The sequence below is a fragment of the Rhamphochromis longiceps genome, linkage group LG8 (assembly GCF_057381845.1).
Source record: "Rhamphochromis longiceps isolate RC_006_pf linkage group LG8, R_longiceps_female_GT1.1, whole genome shotgun sequence".
Lineage (NCBI taxonomy): Eukaryota > Metazoa > Chordata > Actinopteri > Cichliformes > Cichlidae > Rhamphochromis > Rhamphochromis longiceps.
The window spans coordinates 23,032,419-23,048,997 of record NC_140564.1 but is presented as its reverse complement, the minus strand read 5'-3'; the positions used below and the strand labels follow the sequence as shown (position 1 = coordinate 23,048,997).

Genomic DNA, 16,579 nt, shown 5'->3' with positions numbered 1-16,579 from the left:
CTTTTAAAGACCAGCAAGCACACAGTTTTCAACTAAGTGCACAAAACCCCTCGGTATGAAAGATTTACACAGACTTTTACAGGTTTTCTCCACGCCTGCTTTATAGCCTGTTGATCCTGCAGTCAGTGTCCATGTTTATACTCACAATTCAGTCTCCTACATTCATTCAGCGCACTTTTTTTAAGGCAATTTCATTCATTTCCACGAGCATCTTGACCCAGCACTTAATTTTGCTAACTGTCATTCAGCCCGTCCTTTCAGGTTAATGCATTTTCAGTGTGCTGAATAATTTCATGCTTTTCAGAGGTCTCTGGTGGATTCACTTAGTGTTTTAGGTAATAATGTTCCCTTATTATGATGGCCCTTACAAAGGGGAAATAATGTGCCAGCTGCTGTTTAATGTAGTGCTTAATGGGGCTGCTTAATTGGGCACAGTGTTTAATTAATTAATGAGCTATATTAGGTCTTGAGCGTTGGGTGGCGATGGGATAATTTTCCACAGGCTTTCTTTTTTCTTTTTTTTTTAATAGAACTCACTTTTGGTATAACTGTACTCCCAAGAAAAGTTTTCTGCTTTGGAAAAAAGAGTCCATACGTACCATAATTCCTCAAGAGTCAGATCCTGGATGAGCTAAATCAGCTGGGAACAAACACCAGCAGAAGCCAACGTCTTTAATCTATGAAGATTCATCTGGGTTTACGTTGGCTTTGTTACCACAGGCCAAAATACCTGAAGCATCAGCTGGATGGGCAAAAAGCAAGCTGTGTGGAAGAAACGCACATCAGCCAGCCAAAAAAAGAAAGAAATAAAAAATGTCCCCCAGTTCCTGGTCTGCTGCACATAAACCCCTCCCTGCCACACTTTTACACTTGTCTAGTGTTCCCTGTTTGAAGTTTGTCATGAGAGAGAAAGTTATTTTTACTGCTGGCTGTGTACGAGACCTTTTCAAGGCATTCGTTCGGGGCAGCTTGTCGATGCAGCTCCTTCGCCTGTCAGCTGCCACAGAGAGTAAAGGCAACACCGTGGATGCTGTGATTGCTCGGCGATGCCCTCAAAAAGAGCTGTCCTTAAATTGGATATCTTTGTCACCGTCGGTGGGTGAAAAACAAAATTTGCTGCTTGTTTTATGCTAAATCTGAGGATCACTTCAACGAATGGAGACTGATGATCGGATATTGGGGTTTGATCGTCACTGCATTGTACTTCTGGTAGCATCGAATGTAAAGCTAATTGACTATTAATCTGATTTAAATCCAGAAATATTGAGGTGAATTTGGAAAAAAGGAAGCTCTTAACTGCTTTGTTTATTCACGTATGTAATAACTACGCCCATACAGCGAGGACTGTCAGTGTAAATCAGCGGGCAGATTCAACTGCTAGCCTCATATTGGCAGCTCTTTGATCAGATAGAAAGCTTTAATTATGATACTATGTTTTGTTAACTTCTAAACCGCAGTCATTTTATATCATTAATCTTCTGAGTCACCAGACAAATGTGACAAGAATCGTGTTGGTGTTTTTTCCTCACCTCTCTTCCCCTCTGCCTCTTCCAACACACTGTGCCGCTGTGCCGCCTCAAAGGCCTTTGATCAGGAAGTGTGATTTAGCACTGTGTACATTCGATGCAACAAGCCCTCTTCCTCCTCCTCTTCCTCCCATCTGCACTCCTGTGATGTCTGCCCCGTTCATATGTGAAACTGAACAAAGAAAAGATCCCAGCACTGACAAAGATTTTGGTTCTCCTCTCTCTGTCATCGTCTCATCCTGTCCACCTCCTCTCTCCTCCTGTCATCTTCTTTTTCTACTTTTTCTTCTTCCACAGGAATTCCAAGGCCTCCACATCCTCCAGATATATCTCCTTATTACCCACTGTCACCTGGCACTGTCGGCCAGATCCCCCATCCGCTGGGATGGTTAGTACCACAGTAAGCAAATCCTTTTTTTACTTCTCTTTCATCTTTATTCTCCTGTGAGTTGTGCGGAAAGGCTAGAAACATCTTCATGCTGTGATGATTGCTAAGCATAAAGGTGCGCATCAAGCTAAACCATTAAAGAGTGGCACTGTAAACAAGAAAAGTGGATATTACCTTTCATACATTTCATTTATGGATTTATGGACACAGTTTTAAAAGCTTTCTCTGTCTCTCACTGGCCCACCAACTTCCACACTCGCTGCTTAACCATAGCAGCAGCTCCTTTAAGCCCTCACCAACCTCAACTTGCTATTTTGTGTCAAATACTATTTTGCATGTCTGTGTATGGTTCAATTAGATTAATGAACTGTGATTGCCCGTATTTTACCCACAATTCCACATAGGGGCTCTCCCCTGGTAACTCTTGTCAACACTTGTTAATATGACAAAAGGCTACAAATTAAGCTCTGTTAATTTAATGTTTTCTCACCGCGATCTAAATACCGAGAGAGGCCTTGAGCGCAGCCATGGCGCCCTTTGATTTGCTGCACTTTATTTTGGTATAAATTTACATTCATTATTGTTTGTCTTTGGATGTGTAGACCTCAATTAGTGTGATGGCTCCATTAAAGAGACCCGCGCTTCGTCTTTAATTATCACAACAAAACACCTAGTTCCAGCTTGGGGAGGAACGGGGCCCCACTCTGTCGACACAGAGCGAAGGGTTATGAAATTTAATTAGCCATTGCTATCAAGATTTGTGGCATTCAAATTGTTCAGAGTTTTCCTCCCTTTGATCTGCGCTCTGCAATCCCCTAGATTTTTGTCCTGATCAAATGAGAATAAAGAGGCCCACGGTGGGGAGAAGTGAGAGACAGAGGGCTTTAGCGTCTCCTCTTCCATCAACTCTGTTCCTTTACCTTTCTGTCTTTCTTCTTTTCTTCCCTCTTCTTAGGCAAGGTCAACCTGTTTATCCAATCACAACAGGGGGTTTTAGACACCCCTACCCAACTGCGCTCACTGTCAATGCATCCATGTCAAGGTGAGTTAAGCCCTAAGAGCTAAACACACGCATGCTTGTTCTCATTTGCTTGTACCTTCACTGGTGTGTGTTTGTGTTGGCTGTGAGGGCAATGCGCAAGCAGCACACACACACACACACACACACACACACACACACACACACACACGCTCATGTGCACAAACAGTGAGCAGAAACTTCTCCCTTAAGGAGCGCTCCCACTCCCCCATCTCTGTTCAAAAGGCCAATTCTCCAGTGTGGGGCTTCAGCTAGCATGCTCAAATATTAATTATATTTATCATTTTCTAATGAGGCCCCTGAAGAACATTTACCCCCGCTGCATGTCAGGCTGATGTGAAATGAGATGGGGCATGTCCTTGCTGTGAGTTTAAGCAGGCAGACAGATAAACAAACAGCAACACTTTGAAGAGGACTACGTAATATAAGCTGGGGTCTGACACTTGGCCAGTGCTTTGGTCCAGTTCATCTGCTGCTCTGGACATTAGTGCACCCATGGGAGGGCATTGTGTGTGTGTGTACTCGTTGCCATCTTTTATACATGTGTATCTATTTGTCAGTCAGCAGTTAGCTACTTATTGTTCCCCTGAGGAACGCACGTCTTCTCTATTGTGTGGGAAGTGACCGTAATTAATTTAGGATGCCTGAAAACCCCATGATTTGTGGGTCTGGATGAGTCAAAAAAGCACCAAGACAGAAAAACAAACAGCCTCCCACTCTCTCCACTCCCACTGCTCCTCCCTCCTCCCTCTACATGCCCCTGCAGCAGGGGACTTTGGACGGCGCTGGTTTGGAGTCTAGGGATGAAGCCAAGCTTTAGTTTAATTACAGCCTGATTGGAAAAGCAGCTCCTGAGGGCGGCTTGTTTAGACCTCTGTGACATTGATGGATCATGTAGATGCAGGAAGGGAGCAGTTTCAAGAGGGAATTATGTTTTGTGAAGCATAACCCTGAGAATAAAGGGTAGCTTCATTTATAGGCTAACCTAGACGGTTTACTTCAGTTTTTTTGCATCTGGTTTTTTAAAATTCTGTCTTGCACCAATTTTGCTTTCTCGTTGGAACGATGTCTGCATTAGAGTCAGATTGGGCCCCTCACAGCCCATCCCCAGCAAGTCTCAAGTGCAAAGGGTCAGATGGTGGGTCTATCCAGACATTGGCATCTGGCAACAGTACCCAGCCAACTTGGGCTTTAAGTGACTGCTAATTTGGTCCCTTAATGACAGCCTCTACATTGTGATCATCTTATTTCCAGTGCGGCTAATTGAATATACTGGCTGGGGTGTGGGGGGGGACTGGCCATGGGGAAGAGCTAATGCCCTGTGATGAGGCCCCTAATTGAATTAGTATAACTGAATAGATGGAGGGCTCTGGGAGTTCTCTGGTGAATGGGAGGGTTTAGTACATCACCCCCCTCAAAATGAGGTGAAAAAAATGTACTAGCTGACAGGTCTTTGCAGGAGAGCGCTGCTTCATATCAGTCCCGGGTGCCTTAGCCCGAACTGAATTAGGATTCAAGGAATGAATCCGGTACCTCGTAGTCTCCCCCCCAACCTATGAGCACCTTACACCTAGGTCCTGTTAAAAAATACATTCTTGTAGGAAGGGAGGAAAAAGAGCCAAGGAGAGTAGAGACAGTCAGCGGAGCAAATGAAAGACATTATTTTGATAATAGGGTTGGAGCCAGTGCAGGTCCCCCATATTGTCTGTGTGCGTGTGAATGTATGTGTGACAGGTGGGTGGATGTAGAGGCCCCCTTGCCCCTTGTGCTTAAGCCTGCCCTTTGATATGTTCCCCCGTCATCCCACTCCCTCTCTTTTCCTGGTTAACGGGAGAAGCGCACCGGCCGGATCATTATACATTAAACAGGCACGGGGGCTATCGCTTCACACTGGCAATTAAATGGCACTGGCTGACACTGGGCTTGCTGCGCCGGTGACCCCCCCCCCCCCCCTTTCCCACCAGCCATTCTTACCTTTGAGATTGAGACGTAGGAGCCCCGGGGTTGGGGTGGGTGGATGGGTGGGGTCTCCAATGCATCTCCCTCTCTGTGTTGGCTAAATTGGTCCAAGGCGCTGCTTGCTGCTGATGAGCCTGATGATGGTGATGATGATGCCCCCATGCTTCAAAGGGATGGCCGTCATGTTTAAACCATAACCTGGGCCGTGCGGTGGCAGCAGGAGGAGGGGTGGAGAGAGGAAACGAAGGAGCGTGGAGGTGGTGAGGGGACAGGGAGGAGTAGAGAAGAAGAAGAGAGTAGAGAAAAATAGATCTTGGAACAGAGGAAATTTTAACAAGTGCACAGAGAGAGAAGGAGGGAGGGGTGAACAGGGAGAGAGGAAACGGGGTGAGTGAAGAAAATGCAGCAGCCTTAATGATGGGCGATATGCAGCCACTGCTGCCGAGCTCCCCATCATCGGATGACATGGCACAAACACCAATGTGTCAGTGATGAAGGGAGAAGAGGGGAAAGGAGAAAAAGAGGGAAAGAGTTTGAGGGGGAGCACTGGCACTCCCCTGAGATGGCCTCCAACAGAAACTAGTTGTTCCTGGCGAGTTTATCCTCATCATTATATTCTGGCTCGGAGCCATGCAGCCAGACACTGCTGGATAATGAGCTGCTTTAAAAAAAGAATTATTTCTCCTTTTTCTTCTCCTTCATCATCCTCTCTTCTCTTGAATTTGTGTGTGGTCACGTGGAACTAAGGCACCATGCTGTAAACATACACATGAACGTGCATGTTCAAATAATCGCACACAAATAATTATTGTCATACATACACTGGCGCATACAGAACAGCAGAGTCTTATGGCTGTTCTAGCCGGTGCGAGTGATTTTTATAAATAAGAGTTTTTGGCCTCGATATGTGGCACAGTTGGAGATGATGAAATGATGATAGGAGTGCAGAGGGATGAAGATAAAAATGTCAGTGCTGCTGACAGTGCTGAATAGGCAGAAACGAATGGGGAGGAAATAAATACAGACCCAATACCGGAGTGTATGATAGAACATTTTCATCTAGTTTGCAGAATTCCTTGATAAGAGATAACACTTCAAGCTTTACCTCTCCCAAATCTGGCATTTTCATATCGTTTAACTGGCAAAATGCAATAAGCTGAAATCTTTGATCGCCCCTTGTTATCTACAGCTGAATGATGGAAATAGTAATTGCCAGTAGAATCGTATTTGGAAACCATGTGCACACCTATTGTATATGTCATTTGTTATAGATGGCAATGACATGTGCGTGCTGAGAAGTTCTCAGCTATCGAAGGCATTAAACTATGAAAACAGGAGTTCAAGGAGCCCTCAAGTCCTAGACGAACAAATTAAATTGGTAGCTTAACATACCATCGGAAATTAAGAAAACAAATGGACAAGACTAGCTAAAGCTGCGGCTAATAAGCTTTTAGGAGATAAAATGTGTTAAGAATGACATGGCCCTCAACAACAGTCCCAGTTTCTTAGGGAGCCATTGGGAAAATTAATTGCACAACACTAGTTAACAGTATTAATAAACAAAGATCATTTTTAGCTAACATATAAAATGTTAGCTAACATATAAAATGTTAGCTAACAGCAAGCTAAGCTGTTAGCTAAGCTAAATTAGCTAAGCCTTTCCTCTAAACCTGTGTTCTTTCTGTTGACCAGCAGGAGGCGTTACAATTTTTTTTGATTGTCTCACATTGAGCTGTGGCCTCAGTAAAACATCAGTTACTGGTTTTATGTCTTACTGAATTCAGCACGATGTTTATTTTTTTTCATGTTTGTCCCAGTAGTTAGAGACGCATGATAAAGCTACCATATAAAGGATCCAGTATCCCATCAAAAAAATGGACTGGGTGTAGTGTGGATTTGTAGTAATTAAGCAACAGAAAATGACCTTTTTACTATTTTTTAAGCTTTAGTGACTGAGTAAACTGTCATTTTGAGTAGATAAGTCTATAAATGTTTATTAATACTTAGGAAATTTTCATGTGAATGTTTGTATTTAGTGTGGCTAAGGGTCAATTCCATTTCTGTGAAAGAAACTGAAAATACATGATGTGCTTTGACGTGTAGTCTTGTGTGTACATGTGCTCCATCTTCTCATTTCACCTGTGTTCATTCTGACGATTTACACAGTCTTCTGTCCTCTAGGTTCCCCCCACACATGGTGCCCCCTCACCACAGTTTGCACACCACGGGCATCCCTCACCCAGCCATCGTAACACCCAACGTCAAGCAGGAATCCTCGCACAGTGACATCAGCTCTCTCGACAGCTCGTGAGTAAACTTTCTCCTATTACTGACTTTTGGTGACCACTTGGAGATAGACTCTGCTCATCTCACTGCTCTCTGCCCCATCACAGGAAACAGACAGACGGTAAAAAGGTAGAAGAGAAAAAGAAAGAGGTCCACATAAAGAAACCTTTGAATGCCTTCATGCTCTATATGAAGGAGATGCGGGCCAAAGTGGTGGCTGAGTGCACACTCAAGGAAAGTGCTGCCATCAACCAGATCCTGGGGCGAAGGGTAAGTCCTACCAGCTTATTCGCACAAGACATTCAGCCATGCTGATTTCAATCACAACATGGCTGTAAAGGGCCTAATGGGATGGAAGAAAAGAGTCGTAGTTAATGATGACATACTTTGGGATTTACAGAAAGTACACAACATGCACACATTCTTCTATTTTTATCTCTGTTCTGGGTGAAAATCTCTTCTTTCTGTGCCTGGTTTCTCATTTTGCAGTGGCACGCCCTATCGCGGGAGGAGCAGGCCAAGTACTACGAGCTGGCCAGGAAAGAACGACAGCTCCACATGCAGCTGTACCCAGGCTGGTCAGCACGAGACAACTATGTAAGTTTTTAAGTTTACAAGTCGTATTAGCCTCTTCTTTCCCCCCCTTTCGCTAGGTCACATATTCAAGGCCATTTATTTTTGCTTTTTTTTTTCCTTTCTTTGCCCCACAGATCAAAATCTGTTCATGTAGATCTAGGACAAAAATGCTCTGGTCTTAAATCCACCTTATCATGCTACAGATAATGACAGTCCAGTAAGGAATAAATAAAGGATGCAAAGTACCAAGTCTTAGTATTAATTTGAGTGGGTTTATCAGTATAGAAAGCATTTAGAACACAGCCCCCCCCCCCCCCCCCCCCAGGGAACAAAGGTCATTTACAGACATATGTGAAGTCAAACTACATTATATTTAAAATATTGTGCAGTCTGTAAATGCCCGAGGTCCCTGGTCCATAGTCATCAGCAGATGCTTTGTAGCTTCCCCGGTGGTGCTCTCCCTGCCCTTTACTGCTGCAGCCTTCACCTCATGACTGCTGCCATGCCTCTTTGCCTTTCCAGTCTTCAGAAAGTGGAATTAAGCCCAATGTGATTAAGATCAGATTACTGACCTGGCCGTTCCAGGGTGTTTAACTTCTTCCCCCTGAATTGCTCTGGGGTTGCTTTGGGTAAATGTTTAGGTTTGCCATTCTGAACGGGTTTAGAGGCATTTCGGAGAATCCTACCACACTAAATGCTTTTGTATACTTCGAGTTGCTTCTATCTGCAGTGAAATCATCAGTAAATGCCACTGGCCAGGTTGATATTTTGTCATTATTCCACAGAACTTGGTTGCACAACTCAACCTGTTTCGTTTTGCATGTGTTTTTGTGGATTACCGAGGGGTTCAACATCATGATTGCTGGCGGGTACATCCTGGAAAGCATCCTCGGCATTCAAACATTACTTGCTGACATTTAAAGTTCGTGAGCAAGTAAATCTTACCTCATAAAAACGTGACCAGGGTGCTCATTCACACCTGCTTGTCTAATAGGGGCTATAAATTAGTCCTCCAATCTGAAAGAGTCGTAGTTGGTTGTTGGCGAGTTTTACCTCTGTGCACATGGGTTTTCAAAATATACACATGTGATTTTGGAAAGACAAGTACCTTAAATGCCACTTTACATGGATACCTCAAACCACCTTGAACTACAATGCTCGGTAATGCTCAGTGAGCTTTGAGCCACGTGAGCAACACATAGCTGCCCAAGAAGTGCAGTATATCCCACATAGCTCTTGCTATGTCATTGTAAAACTACTCAAATTAAAGCTGAGATTTTAAAGTGTGAAATGTTTTGTAGCCTGGATAGTTCGCTCTGACCCACGCATACCTGATTCTCATCTTGGGATCAGTCTGACCACTGCAGTCGCCCAACAGCAGCCTTGAGAAATCCGTCTTCCAAATAAGAAGTGCGTCGAGATGCCTAGGCATTCACAAAACAGAGGAAAATGAAACAAAAGATTAGAGAACAAGAAGAAAAGAGCCAAAAAATAGGGAGAGAGAGGAGGGAGAATTCTGGTCTTGGCCTGCAGTGGCTGCTGCAAACCGGAGGGCAAAGACAGAAAAAAGGCAGAGAAAGAATGAATGAATAAATAAGTAAACACGAAGATGAGTGCTATTCTCTGTTTCATGTTTTGGGCATTCTGCAATATAATAACTAAGGTTCCTGTCTGTGTCTATTTTTTTCTTTCTATTTTTTGGCGGCTAACCAACAGGGGAAAAGGAAGAAGAGAAAAAGGGAAAAGCAGCAAGCAGAGAGCAATGGTAAGTGAGCTGCAATTATCTCTCATATTAGAAGAGCCCCATCATGTGTCAGGCAGATGTGACATCTTGCAAGATAAAAGTGTAGCTGGTTTTTTTGTGTTATGTTTTTTTTAAATTTTTTTTATTGTGTGTGTATGTGAGTTATATTGCCTGGCTTTTTCTCTCTTTATTTTTTTGGTATAGTTGCTACCCAATGCAATATTTAAATAGTAGAATTGCTTGTAAACCCCACCCCTCCCTCCTTTTTCCAGTTTCCCTTGCTCTCCCTAGCTAATAGCGACTGAATATGCATGACCCCCCACAGTCCTTCTCACCCCCCCTCCCCTCCCCTGGCCCTTAGCCTTCTGGTATTGTGATATGTTACGAGAATGTGAGGTTTAAGCATCGTGAGAGCCATTAACTTTGACAGTGTTGTGTGCGTGTTTTATATTTACTTGCCTGTGCCCTGCAGACGGACTGCACGACTGTACCGCGTGCGTGTTTGCGTGACTGTGCATGCGTGTGCTTGTTGGGCCTACCTCCCCTTCCCATCGCCTGCTTCCTTGCATGCTTTTATACCAACTTGAGGAAAAAACAAAATAAATCACCTATATCTTAAAAATTAAGGAGGTTTGCTAAACCTGTGATTTTCATTCATTCATTCATTATGCGTTTTAATTCTGATGATGTAAGGAGCAATGACGACTTGTTCTTATGTATTTTGCGCTCGTTTTGGTGACGGATTTCTTCTTGAAGGCCTCTCTATCTGTTCTTTTTTTTTTCCAGAACGCAGAGAATATTTTCCAAACCCTTGCCTTTCACTCCCTCCGATTACAGGTGCTAATGTCATTTTGAGTATTAAATCACTAACTGTTTTATTTTCCTTCCTTTTAAAATTATGTATACATTTATATATCTATATCTATCCATTCATAAATGTGCAGTGAGGCAGGTTTAAGCTTAAATCCTATATTTTGAAATATGCTCTTTTTGCTTTGTTTGCTGCTTTCTTTTCTTCAAAAATGTTGCCATTGTTTATTTGACTTCAGGGTAGCTTATATTTAATTCATTTTACACTCATTTACTGTTGCTATTTAGCTCAAATTACTATGCAGTATGCTTGAGGACCTGGTGATATATATATATATATATATTTATATATAAAGCTAGATTATCATTATGAAGTATGACCTGAAGGCTGTAATGTCAGGGTAAACCTCCTTAATCTATATGCTTCAGTAGCTGCACTTTTGCCTTTCCTATAGGCCAGCATGAGTTTGGCCCAGCCTCTGTCGAATAAGTCTCTGCTCAGACAAAGCCTGGACTCAAACGCTTCCACCACAGCGTTTTGCTGTCACTCAGCTCTATTTCTGATAATGACTTGATTACTGGGTAGAGCTAGCAAGTGACTGGCAGCTGTTCCGCAACAGACCGCCAATGCTGATGGAAAATAATCAACTGTTTGATGCCAGGTCTAAAGAGTAGATTCCCTCTCCAGATTCCAGCCTTTTTAATCCTTCCCCTGGCTAGGGCTAACTCACGACTGTGCTGCTCCAGCAATCTGCTACTTCTTCCTAGTTCTGCCACCTTGACCTCGTCTCTTTGAAACCGTAGTGCGCTGATAGCATCTAACCGTAAATTAATCCAACCTGCATTTGCTCCATTTATACCCCTCTCAGCCAAATCGGTCTTTATCTTCAGCTTTAACTCCAGCCAGAATTTAGATTATGCTACTGAAAGGTTTCCACTGTTAACATCCCGATTGGATAATTTGCATGCATTTTGATTTTTACTTGTGTTTGAAACTTACTAATCGAGTTCAGCCCTATCTTTAAAGGCACACTTGATAATGGCTTTAAGGGGAATTATTTTTTCTTTTTCTTTTGGGTGCGGGGTTTTGATTTCTTGCAAAATGAGCCACTGCCAAGCTTCATAGATTCACTGTTTTTTCTCCTTATTTCTCTCCTCTTTTTAATTTCTGTTCCTTTTTTTTTTTTTTATTGGTTTTGGTTCTATTGCTCCTCTCTGCTGGCTTCCCTTCCTTGTTGCGGCATCAGACCTGAGCGCTCCTAAGAAGTGTCGAGCGCGCTTTGGGCTCGACCAACAGAATAACTGGTGTGGCCCGTGCAGGTGTGTATGGTGTGTGCTTGCACTGGCCAGGGCCAGGTGAAGGCTGGGTCACTCTACGCTGGGACTTCCTCCTCTCTTTTATGCTGCTGCTTTTCCTTTCTCTTCGCTTCCCTCCCCCGTCTGTCCCGCCAGGCTATTATGACCTCTCAGCTTCCTCCAGCCACACCCTGCCGGTCTATCTCTGGGTTCACCCTATTTGATTTTTTACCTCCTGTTTGGGGAAAAAGGTTTTGCGTACGAGTGCTTGTATGAGTGGTGTCTGTGTGTATGTGTTCAAGTTGCAAAGTTGCAGGATGCACAGTTACAATGAGCCTTACTGAGATTAATCAGAAGTCCTAAACTGGCAGGTCGGGGCTTGGAGGTTCTGGAGCCTGATGGCTTGGTCAATATGGAGGACATCCCAGTGTTGCCAGCCTAAATCTAAGCCCTGGCTACATGTTTTTGTCTGTGCAATGACGTGTCCATTTTCTTTTTTCTTTCTTTTTTTTTCCTTTTTGTCTCTGTGTGTGTGTTTGTGTCTACCTCTTTGGCTAACAGATGCAAATACCCCAAAGAAGTGTCGTGCCTTGTTCGGGCTTGACCAGCTGAGTTTATGGTGCAAACCATGCAGGTATAACTCCTGTAGTAGCAATGGGAGGAAAGACATCCACAATGAGCATCTTCTCCTTGATTACTGGCTCAGATGTCTTGCTAAAAACACGTTTCCATCACTGTGGTAACAGATGGAAAACTTCTCAGCTCCCCTTTTCCTAACTGAGAAGTTTCCTACTCCTCTAAAGTCAGTTCAAGCCAAGTGTCAGAAAATGGATTTCTAAATAAGACTTCCAAATATTTTATCCAAACACATGTTGAAAGATCATGGCTCCTAATGTGATTTAGCAGAACATTTCTGACCGTCTAAGCTGCTACAATTGAAATCCATTTTCTCTCCAGGCAGTGGATAATTCCCTCCCATCCTAAATGTCATGTATGTCCTAATTGGCACTCTTTTTGAATAACACTGTGATGCTTACAAATTTAGCCCTGCTTTCTCTGAGGGCCTGCTCAGTGACACTCTTTTCTGTGCCCTCTTCCTCCTCCTTCTCCACCTCTTCTTCCTCCAAACTCCTCTTCGATAACCCTTACTTAGTCCCTACCTGTTGTCTTTCTGTTCTGACACAAGCAGTCTTTGAATTGGGAATATTTTCATGGTAGGTATTTGTTTCTGCTAAGTAATACCCTTCTTTGTGTCTGGCTTGCACCACATCTTGCCCCACTCTTTCTCTACACATTTCATCGCAGCACATTGTCTGTTTAATGTTTCATTTTCACTGTTTCTAAAACACAGATGAGCTTAAAAAAAAAAGCCAAAATTTTGTAGCAAGATGAACACCAAAAGGTCATTTTTCTGTTTTTTCTGTAACCGTTAGCTTCCAGCTGGCCCCTTCCTTTACAGCTGACACACACATTATCAGAAACATGGCTTTATTTCTAATAATAGCACATCATGAGATCAGGAGACTGAAAAGTGCAGTAAATCAGCCTTCATTTTAAGAGCAGAGAGGTTAAAAGTTCTCTCTGGGCTCCATTTCCTAAAAGATGCATCTGCTATAATTTCCCCCGAGACAGAGAAATCAATATCATACACGGGCACATACCATAAATCAATATGCCTGTTAAAAAATGGATATTAGCTCATTTGTTGCAGTTTGACAGACAGTTATCGAGAGCGGGGCGCGCATGTAGTAGCAAAACGATACCTTTTTACGCCCGATCGATGCGCCGCGCCGTCCAAAAAAGCTACAGTATCGGCACAGGATGTACTTAACAGCCTCATCCTCACTCTTTTCTGCTGTCCTGGTGTTGTGTGCTTGCACTGTGTTGACTTCATCAGAAATGCATGCCTTTTTTCCCCCCCACCCAGCATGCGATTGTGGGCTTTTATATGTAATCTGTCGATGTCCCTCCTTCTTTTCATCCTCAGTGATCTGCTCTCCGTTTGCGTTTATGTAGATCAGAGTTAACAGAAATAAAGGTTTAATTAAACAGTAAGTCAGCGTTACATGTTCCAAAAGGCTCAGTTTTTGGTCTATTTTTATTTATTTTTTCTTACTCGACATCCCTGCAAGTCTTAAATACTGGTACTCCGCGGCCTTCGGGCATTCTTGTGATAAAATAGAGAGCTGAGAGAGAGAGGGGTCACTGTCAGGGTCAGGGTAAAGATGAGGTGGGCAGAGATTCCCCCTTAACCAAATCTGAAGCACAGCCTTCAGAGCAGAGTCACCACAGAAAAATGCAACAATCCCCTGCTCTCCTGATCACCCCCCCTCCCTTCTGTGTTTCGTTCACCGGGTTCTGCGAGCGCAACGGGCCTGGCCTCGGGACGCGGCAGGCAGGGGGAGGGTCCCAACCCCAGGCAGGAATGCAAACATGGTGCTTTGACCCCCCTCATGCACACACACACACACACACACACACACACACACACACACACTTGTGTCTGTGGGGCAGATGCAGGGCAGTTTGGATCCTGTTGACTTTTTCGCCTCATATCCAAACTCTGTTCCCTCAGGAGAAGAGAGAGAGAGTAGAGTCTGATAGAAGTAGAGCAGTGAGCTGGGTCCAGTAACAGTTGTGTTAGAGACAACAGGCTGCAGTTCTTCCTGTAAGAACAGCAGAGCGTTAGGAGAGCAAACGCGACCACAGCTCATCTCTTTCATTCTTCATCGTCCTCATCTCTGTGTGCGTGCTTCTCATTCCCTTTCTGCTTCCTGTCCAGGCGATCTTTCTTCAGTGTCTGTCCTGCCTAATGACTTAGAAACTGACTATCATTTCTACCACCTTCCTCCTTTACAAAGTTGCTTAAATGCACCTCCAAACGTTATCCATCGAGTATTGTTTCTTTTTAATAAACCCTCTCCCCACAAATTTCTGAAGGGAAAGGTGCATTTAAGTCAGCAACAGTGCTAAGATGATATTCAGTGTGAAGCTGTGACACTGAGAGACGCTCTCTTTCTCTCACCTTGTCCTTTAGGAGAAAAAAAAAGTGCATTCGCTACATCCAAGGTGAAGGCAGCTGTGCCAGTCCTCCCTCTACGGACGGAAGCTTACTAGACTCCCCCCCATCCTCCCCCTCCTCAGTGGTTCCTTCCCCCTCCTCAAAAGAGTCCAAATCTCAGACTGAACAAATGCAACCTCTCTCACTGACTATGAAACCGGCCCACCAGCCACTCCACCACCCGCACCTCCTGGCTGGGCCTCCACCGCCATCTTTGGTTCAGCTGGAAAACTCTGCCGCAGCAGCTAGCAAAACGCCCGCCGCCTCCTCCCACAACGGAGCTCTGGAGCACCGTGACGTCTCGTCCTCGCGGCAGCCGGGCTCCTCTGTGGCGTCCTCGATGGCCCGGCCCTCGGCATCGCTGTGTCATTCCCACTCGCTCCTCCCCTCCACAGCCCCACAGCCTCTGTCGCTAGTGACCAAGTCTATAGAATAGTCTATCCTATTCTCCTCCTCCGTTTGTTTTTTTTAGCTCTGCACACACACACACACTCACACAAACATCTTTCTAGGCCCTCTCTCTGCTCCGTTTCACTCGCCCTCGGTTCTTTTCTCTTTCTGTTTCTGTGCCATAAGGCTTTGGAATTTTAGGTTATGTTTTTATTAAAGTTCATTGGTCAATATTTGACCCGTCATTATCAGACAAATCTAATTATTATAAAGAAATGATACAATGAGCTGTAGTATAGCTTTGTGAATCTGCCAAAATTTTTATGAATTTTGTTTTTGTCTTTTTTGTAGTTTTAAAACAGCGCAAAACAGAAATTATCTAGTTCAGCATCCAAATGTTTAAAAAGACGGATATAAAAAAGGTAGGCTAGATTATTCAACGAGCCCTTTTCTTGAAAGAGTTGGTTCTCCTTCTTTATTTGTATTAAATACGAGCTTGCGAACCAATCATTCGACATCTGTTCAAAACTCTTGGAGGGCATGAGGCTAGCGGTGACACCTCTCTGAGGAACAACTTTAATTGTGATGTTACTTGTTCTTGTTTAAATGTACAGAATAACGGGGCGGGAGGGGATTACTGTGTTAAATATGCATTCTTCCACTGCGTTGTCTTTTTTTTCTTTGTTGTTTACCTTTGGGGTGGAGTCAGGCAAGTTTGGGTGGGCTTGAGGGGAGGTCGGGTGGGAGGGTTGTGGGTTATTAAATTCAAAATGTCACAACGCTAGGACCAGTAGTATTTATTGCTTTAGAGATTGCTTGTTGTATCTTGTATGTGTCTCTTTTTTTTCTTTCTGAATACATTGTACAAATATTTTTTCTTAAGGTAAGCAACTATACGAACGATCCATTTTTACAAGGAGGTTTTAAAAAGGCAAATCTTTTTGTTATCTTTCCTCTCCGAAAAACCTGGATTCCGCTCAGTGTACTGTGTAGATCTCATGAACAGATGTATGCACAACTTCATTTCAAGAAATGCGTCTATAAGCCATTTTACAGGAAAAAAAAAAGAAGAAAAGAAAACTTGAAACACGAGACAGTGGGTACCGCGTGTTCAGTAGTTGGAAAAGTGTCAGATGCCCTTCTTTTTTATTGCACAGTCACATCTCTCGGACTGTAGATTCGTGTACAGATTTTCCGTGCCAAAATTTTGTGATAATTTTTCCTCTGCCCCCACCCCAACCATGCTGTAGGGATCTCTTTTTGTTTTGTTTTGTTTTGTTGTTGTTTGTTTGTTTTGTTTTTTTAATTTCGATACCATTTTTTTGCTGTGACGTTACATAGATTGCTATGTATGTAGTATAAATGTTGCTATAACAAATGTGTTTGGTAGCAAATTGTCAAATATTAAAATTTAAACTTAATAAAAAGACGGACATCATACTGTATAAACCCACCAGGGCCAAATTATGTATATTAGGAAGTTCATAAAAAAACTATTAAATAC

General features: G+C 43.4%; 1 protein-coding gene across 13 annotated transcripts in view; it reads left to right on the top strand.

Annotated features, from left to right (window-relative positions):
- Window positions 1–16,229, top strand: part of tcf7l2 (transcription factor 7 like 2) — an 86,834-nt gene extending 70,605 nt beyond the window's left edge. For 2 of the 13 annotated variants that reach the window (XM_085416531.1, XM_085416539.1), the window contains 9 exons: window positions 1,824–1,926; window positions 2,870–2,956; window positions 7,079–7,219; window positions 7,306–7,468; window positions 7,688–7,796; window positions 9,477–9,539; window positions 10,305–10,355; window positions 11,576–11,648; window positions 14,662–16,229. In XM_085416531.1, the coding sequence (XP_085272657.1) occupies window positions 1,824–1,926; window positions 2,870–2,956; window positions 7,079–7,219; window positions 7,306–7,468; window positions 7,688–7,796; window positions 9,477–9,539; window positions 10,305–10,355; window positions 11,576–11,648; window positions 14,662–15,121 (1,250 nt within the window). In that variant the 3' untranslated portion in view covers window positions 15,122–16,229. Of the gene's footprint in view, window positions 1–1,823; window positions 1,927–2,869; window positions 2,957–7,078; window positions 7,220–7,305; window positions 7,469–7,687; window positions 7,797–9,476; window positions 9,540–10,304; window positions 10,356–11,575; window positions 11,649–12,185; window positions 12,259–12,777; window positions 12,839–14,661 lie in introns of all 13 variants that reach the window. The other 11 variants (XM_085416533.1, XM_085416541.1, XM_085416536.1 and 8 more) reach the window with 8 other exon arrangements.
- Window positions 16,230–16,579: the final 350 nt, after the last annotated feature.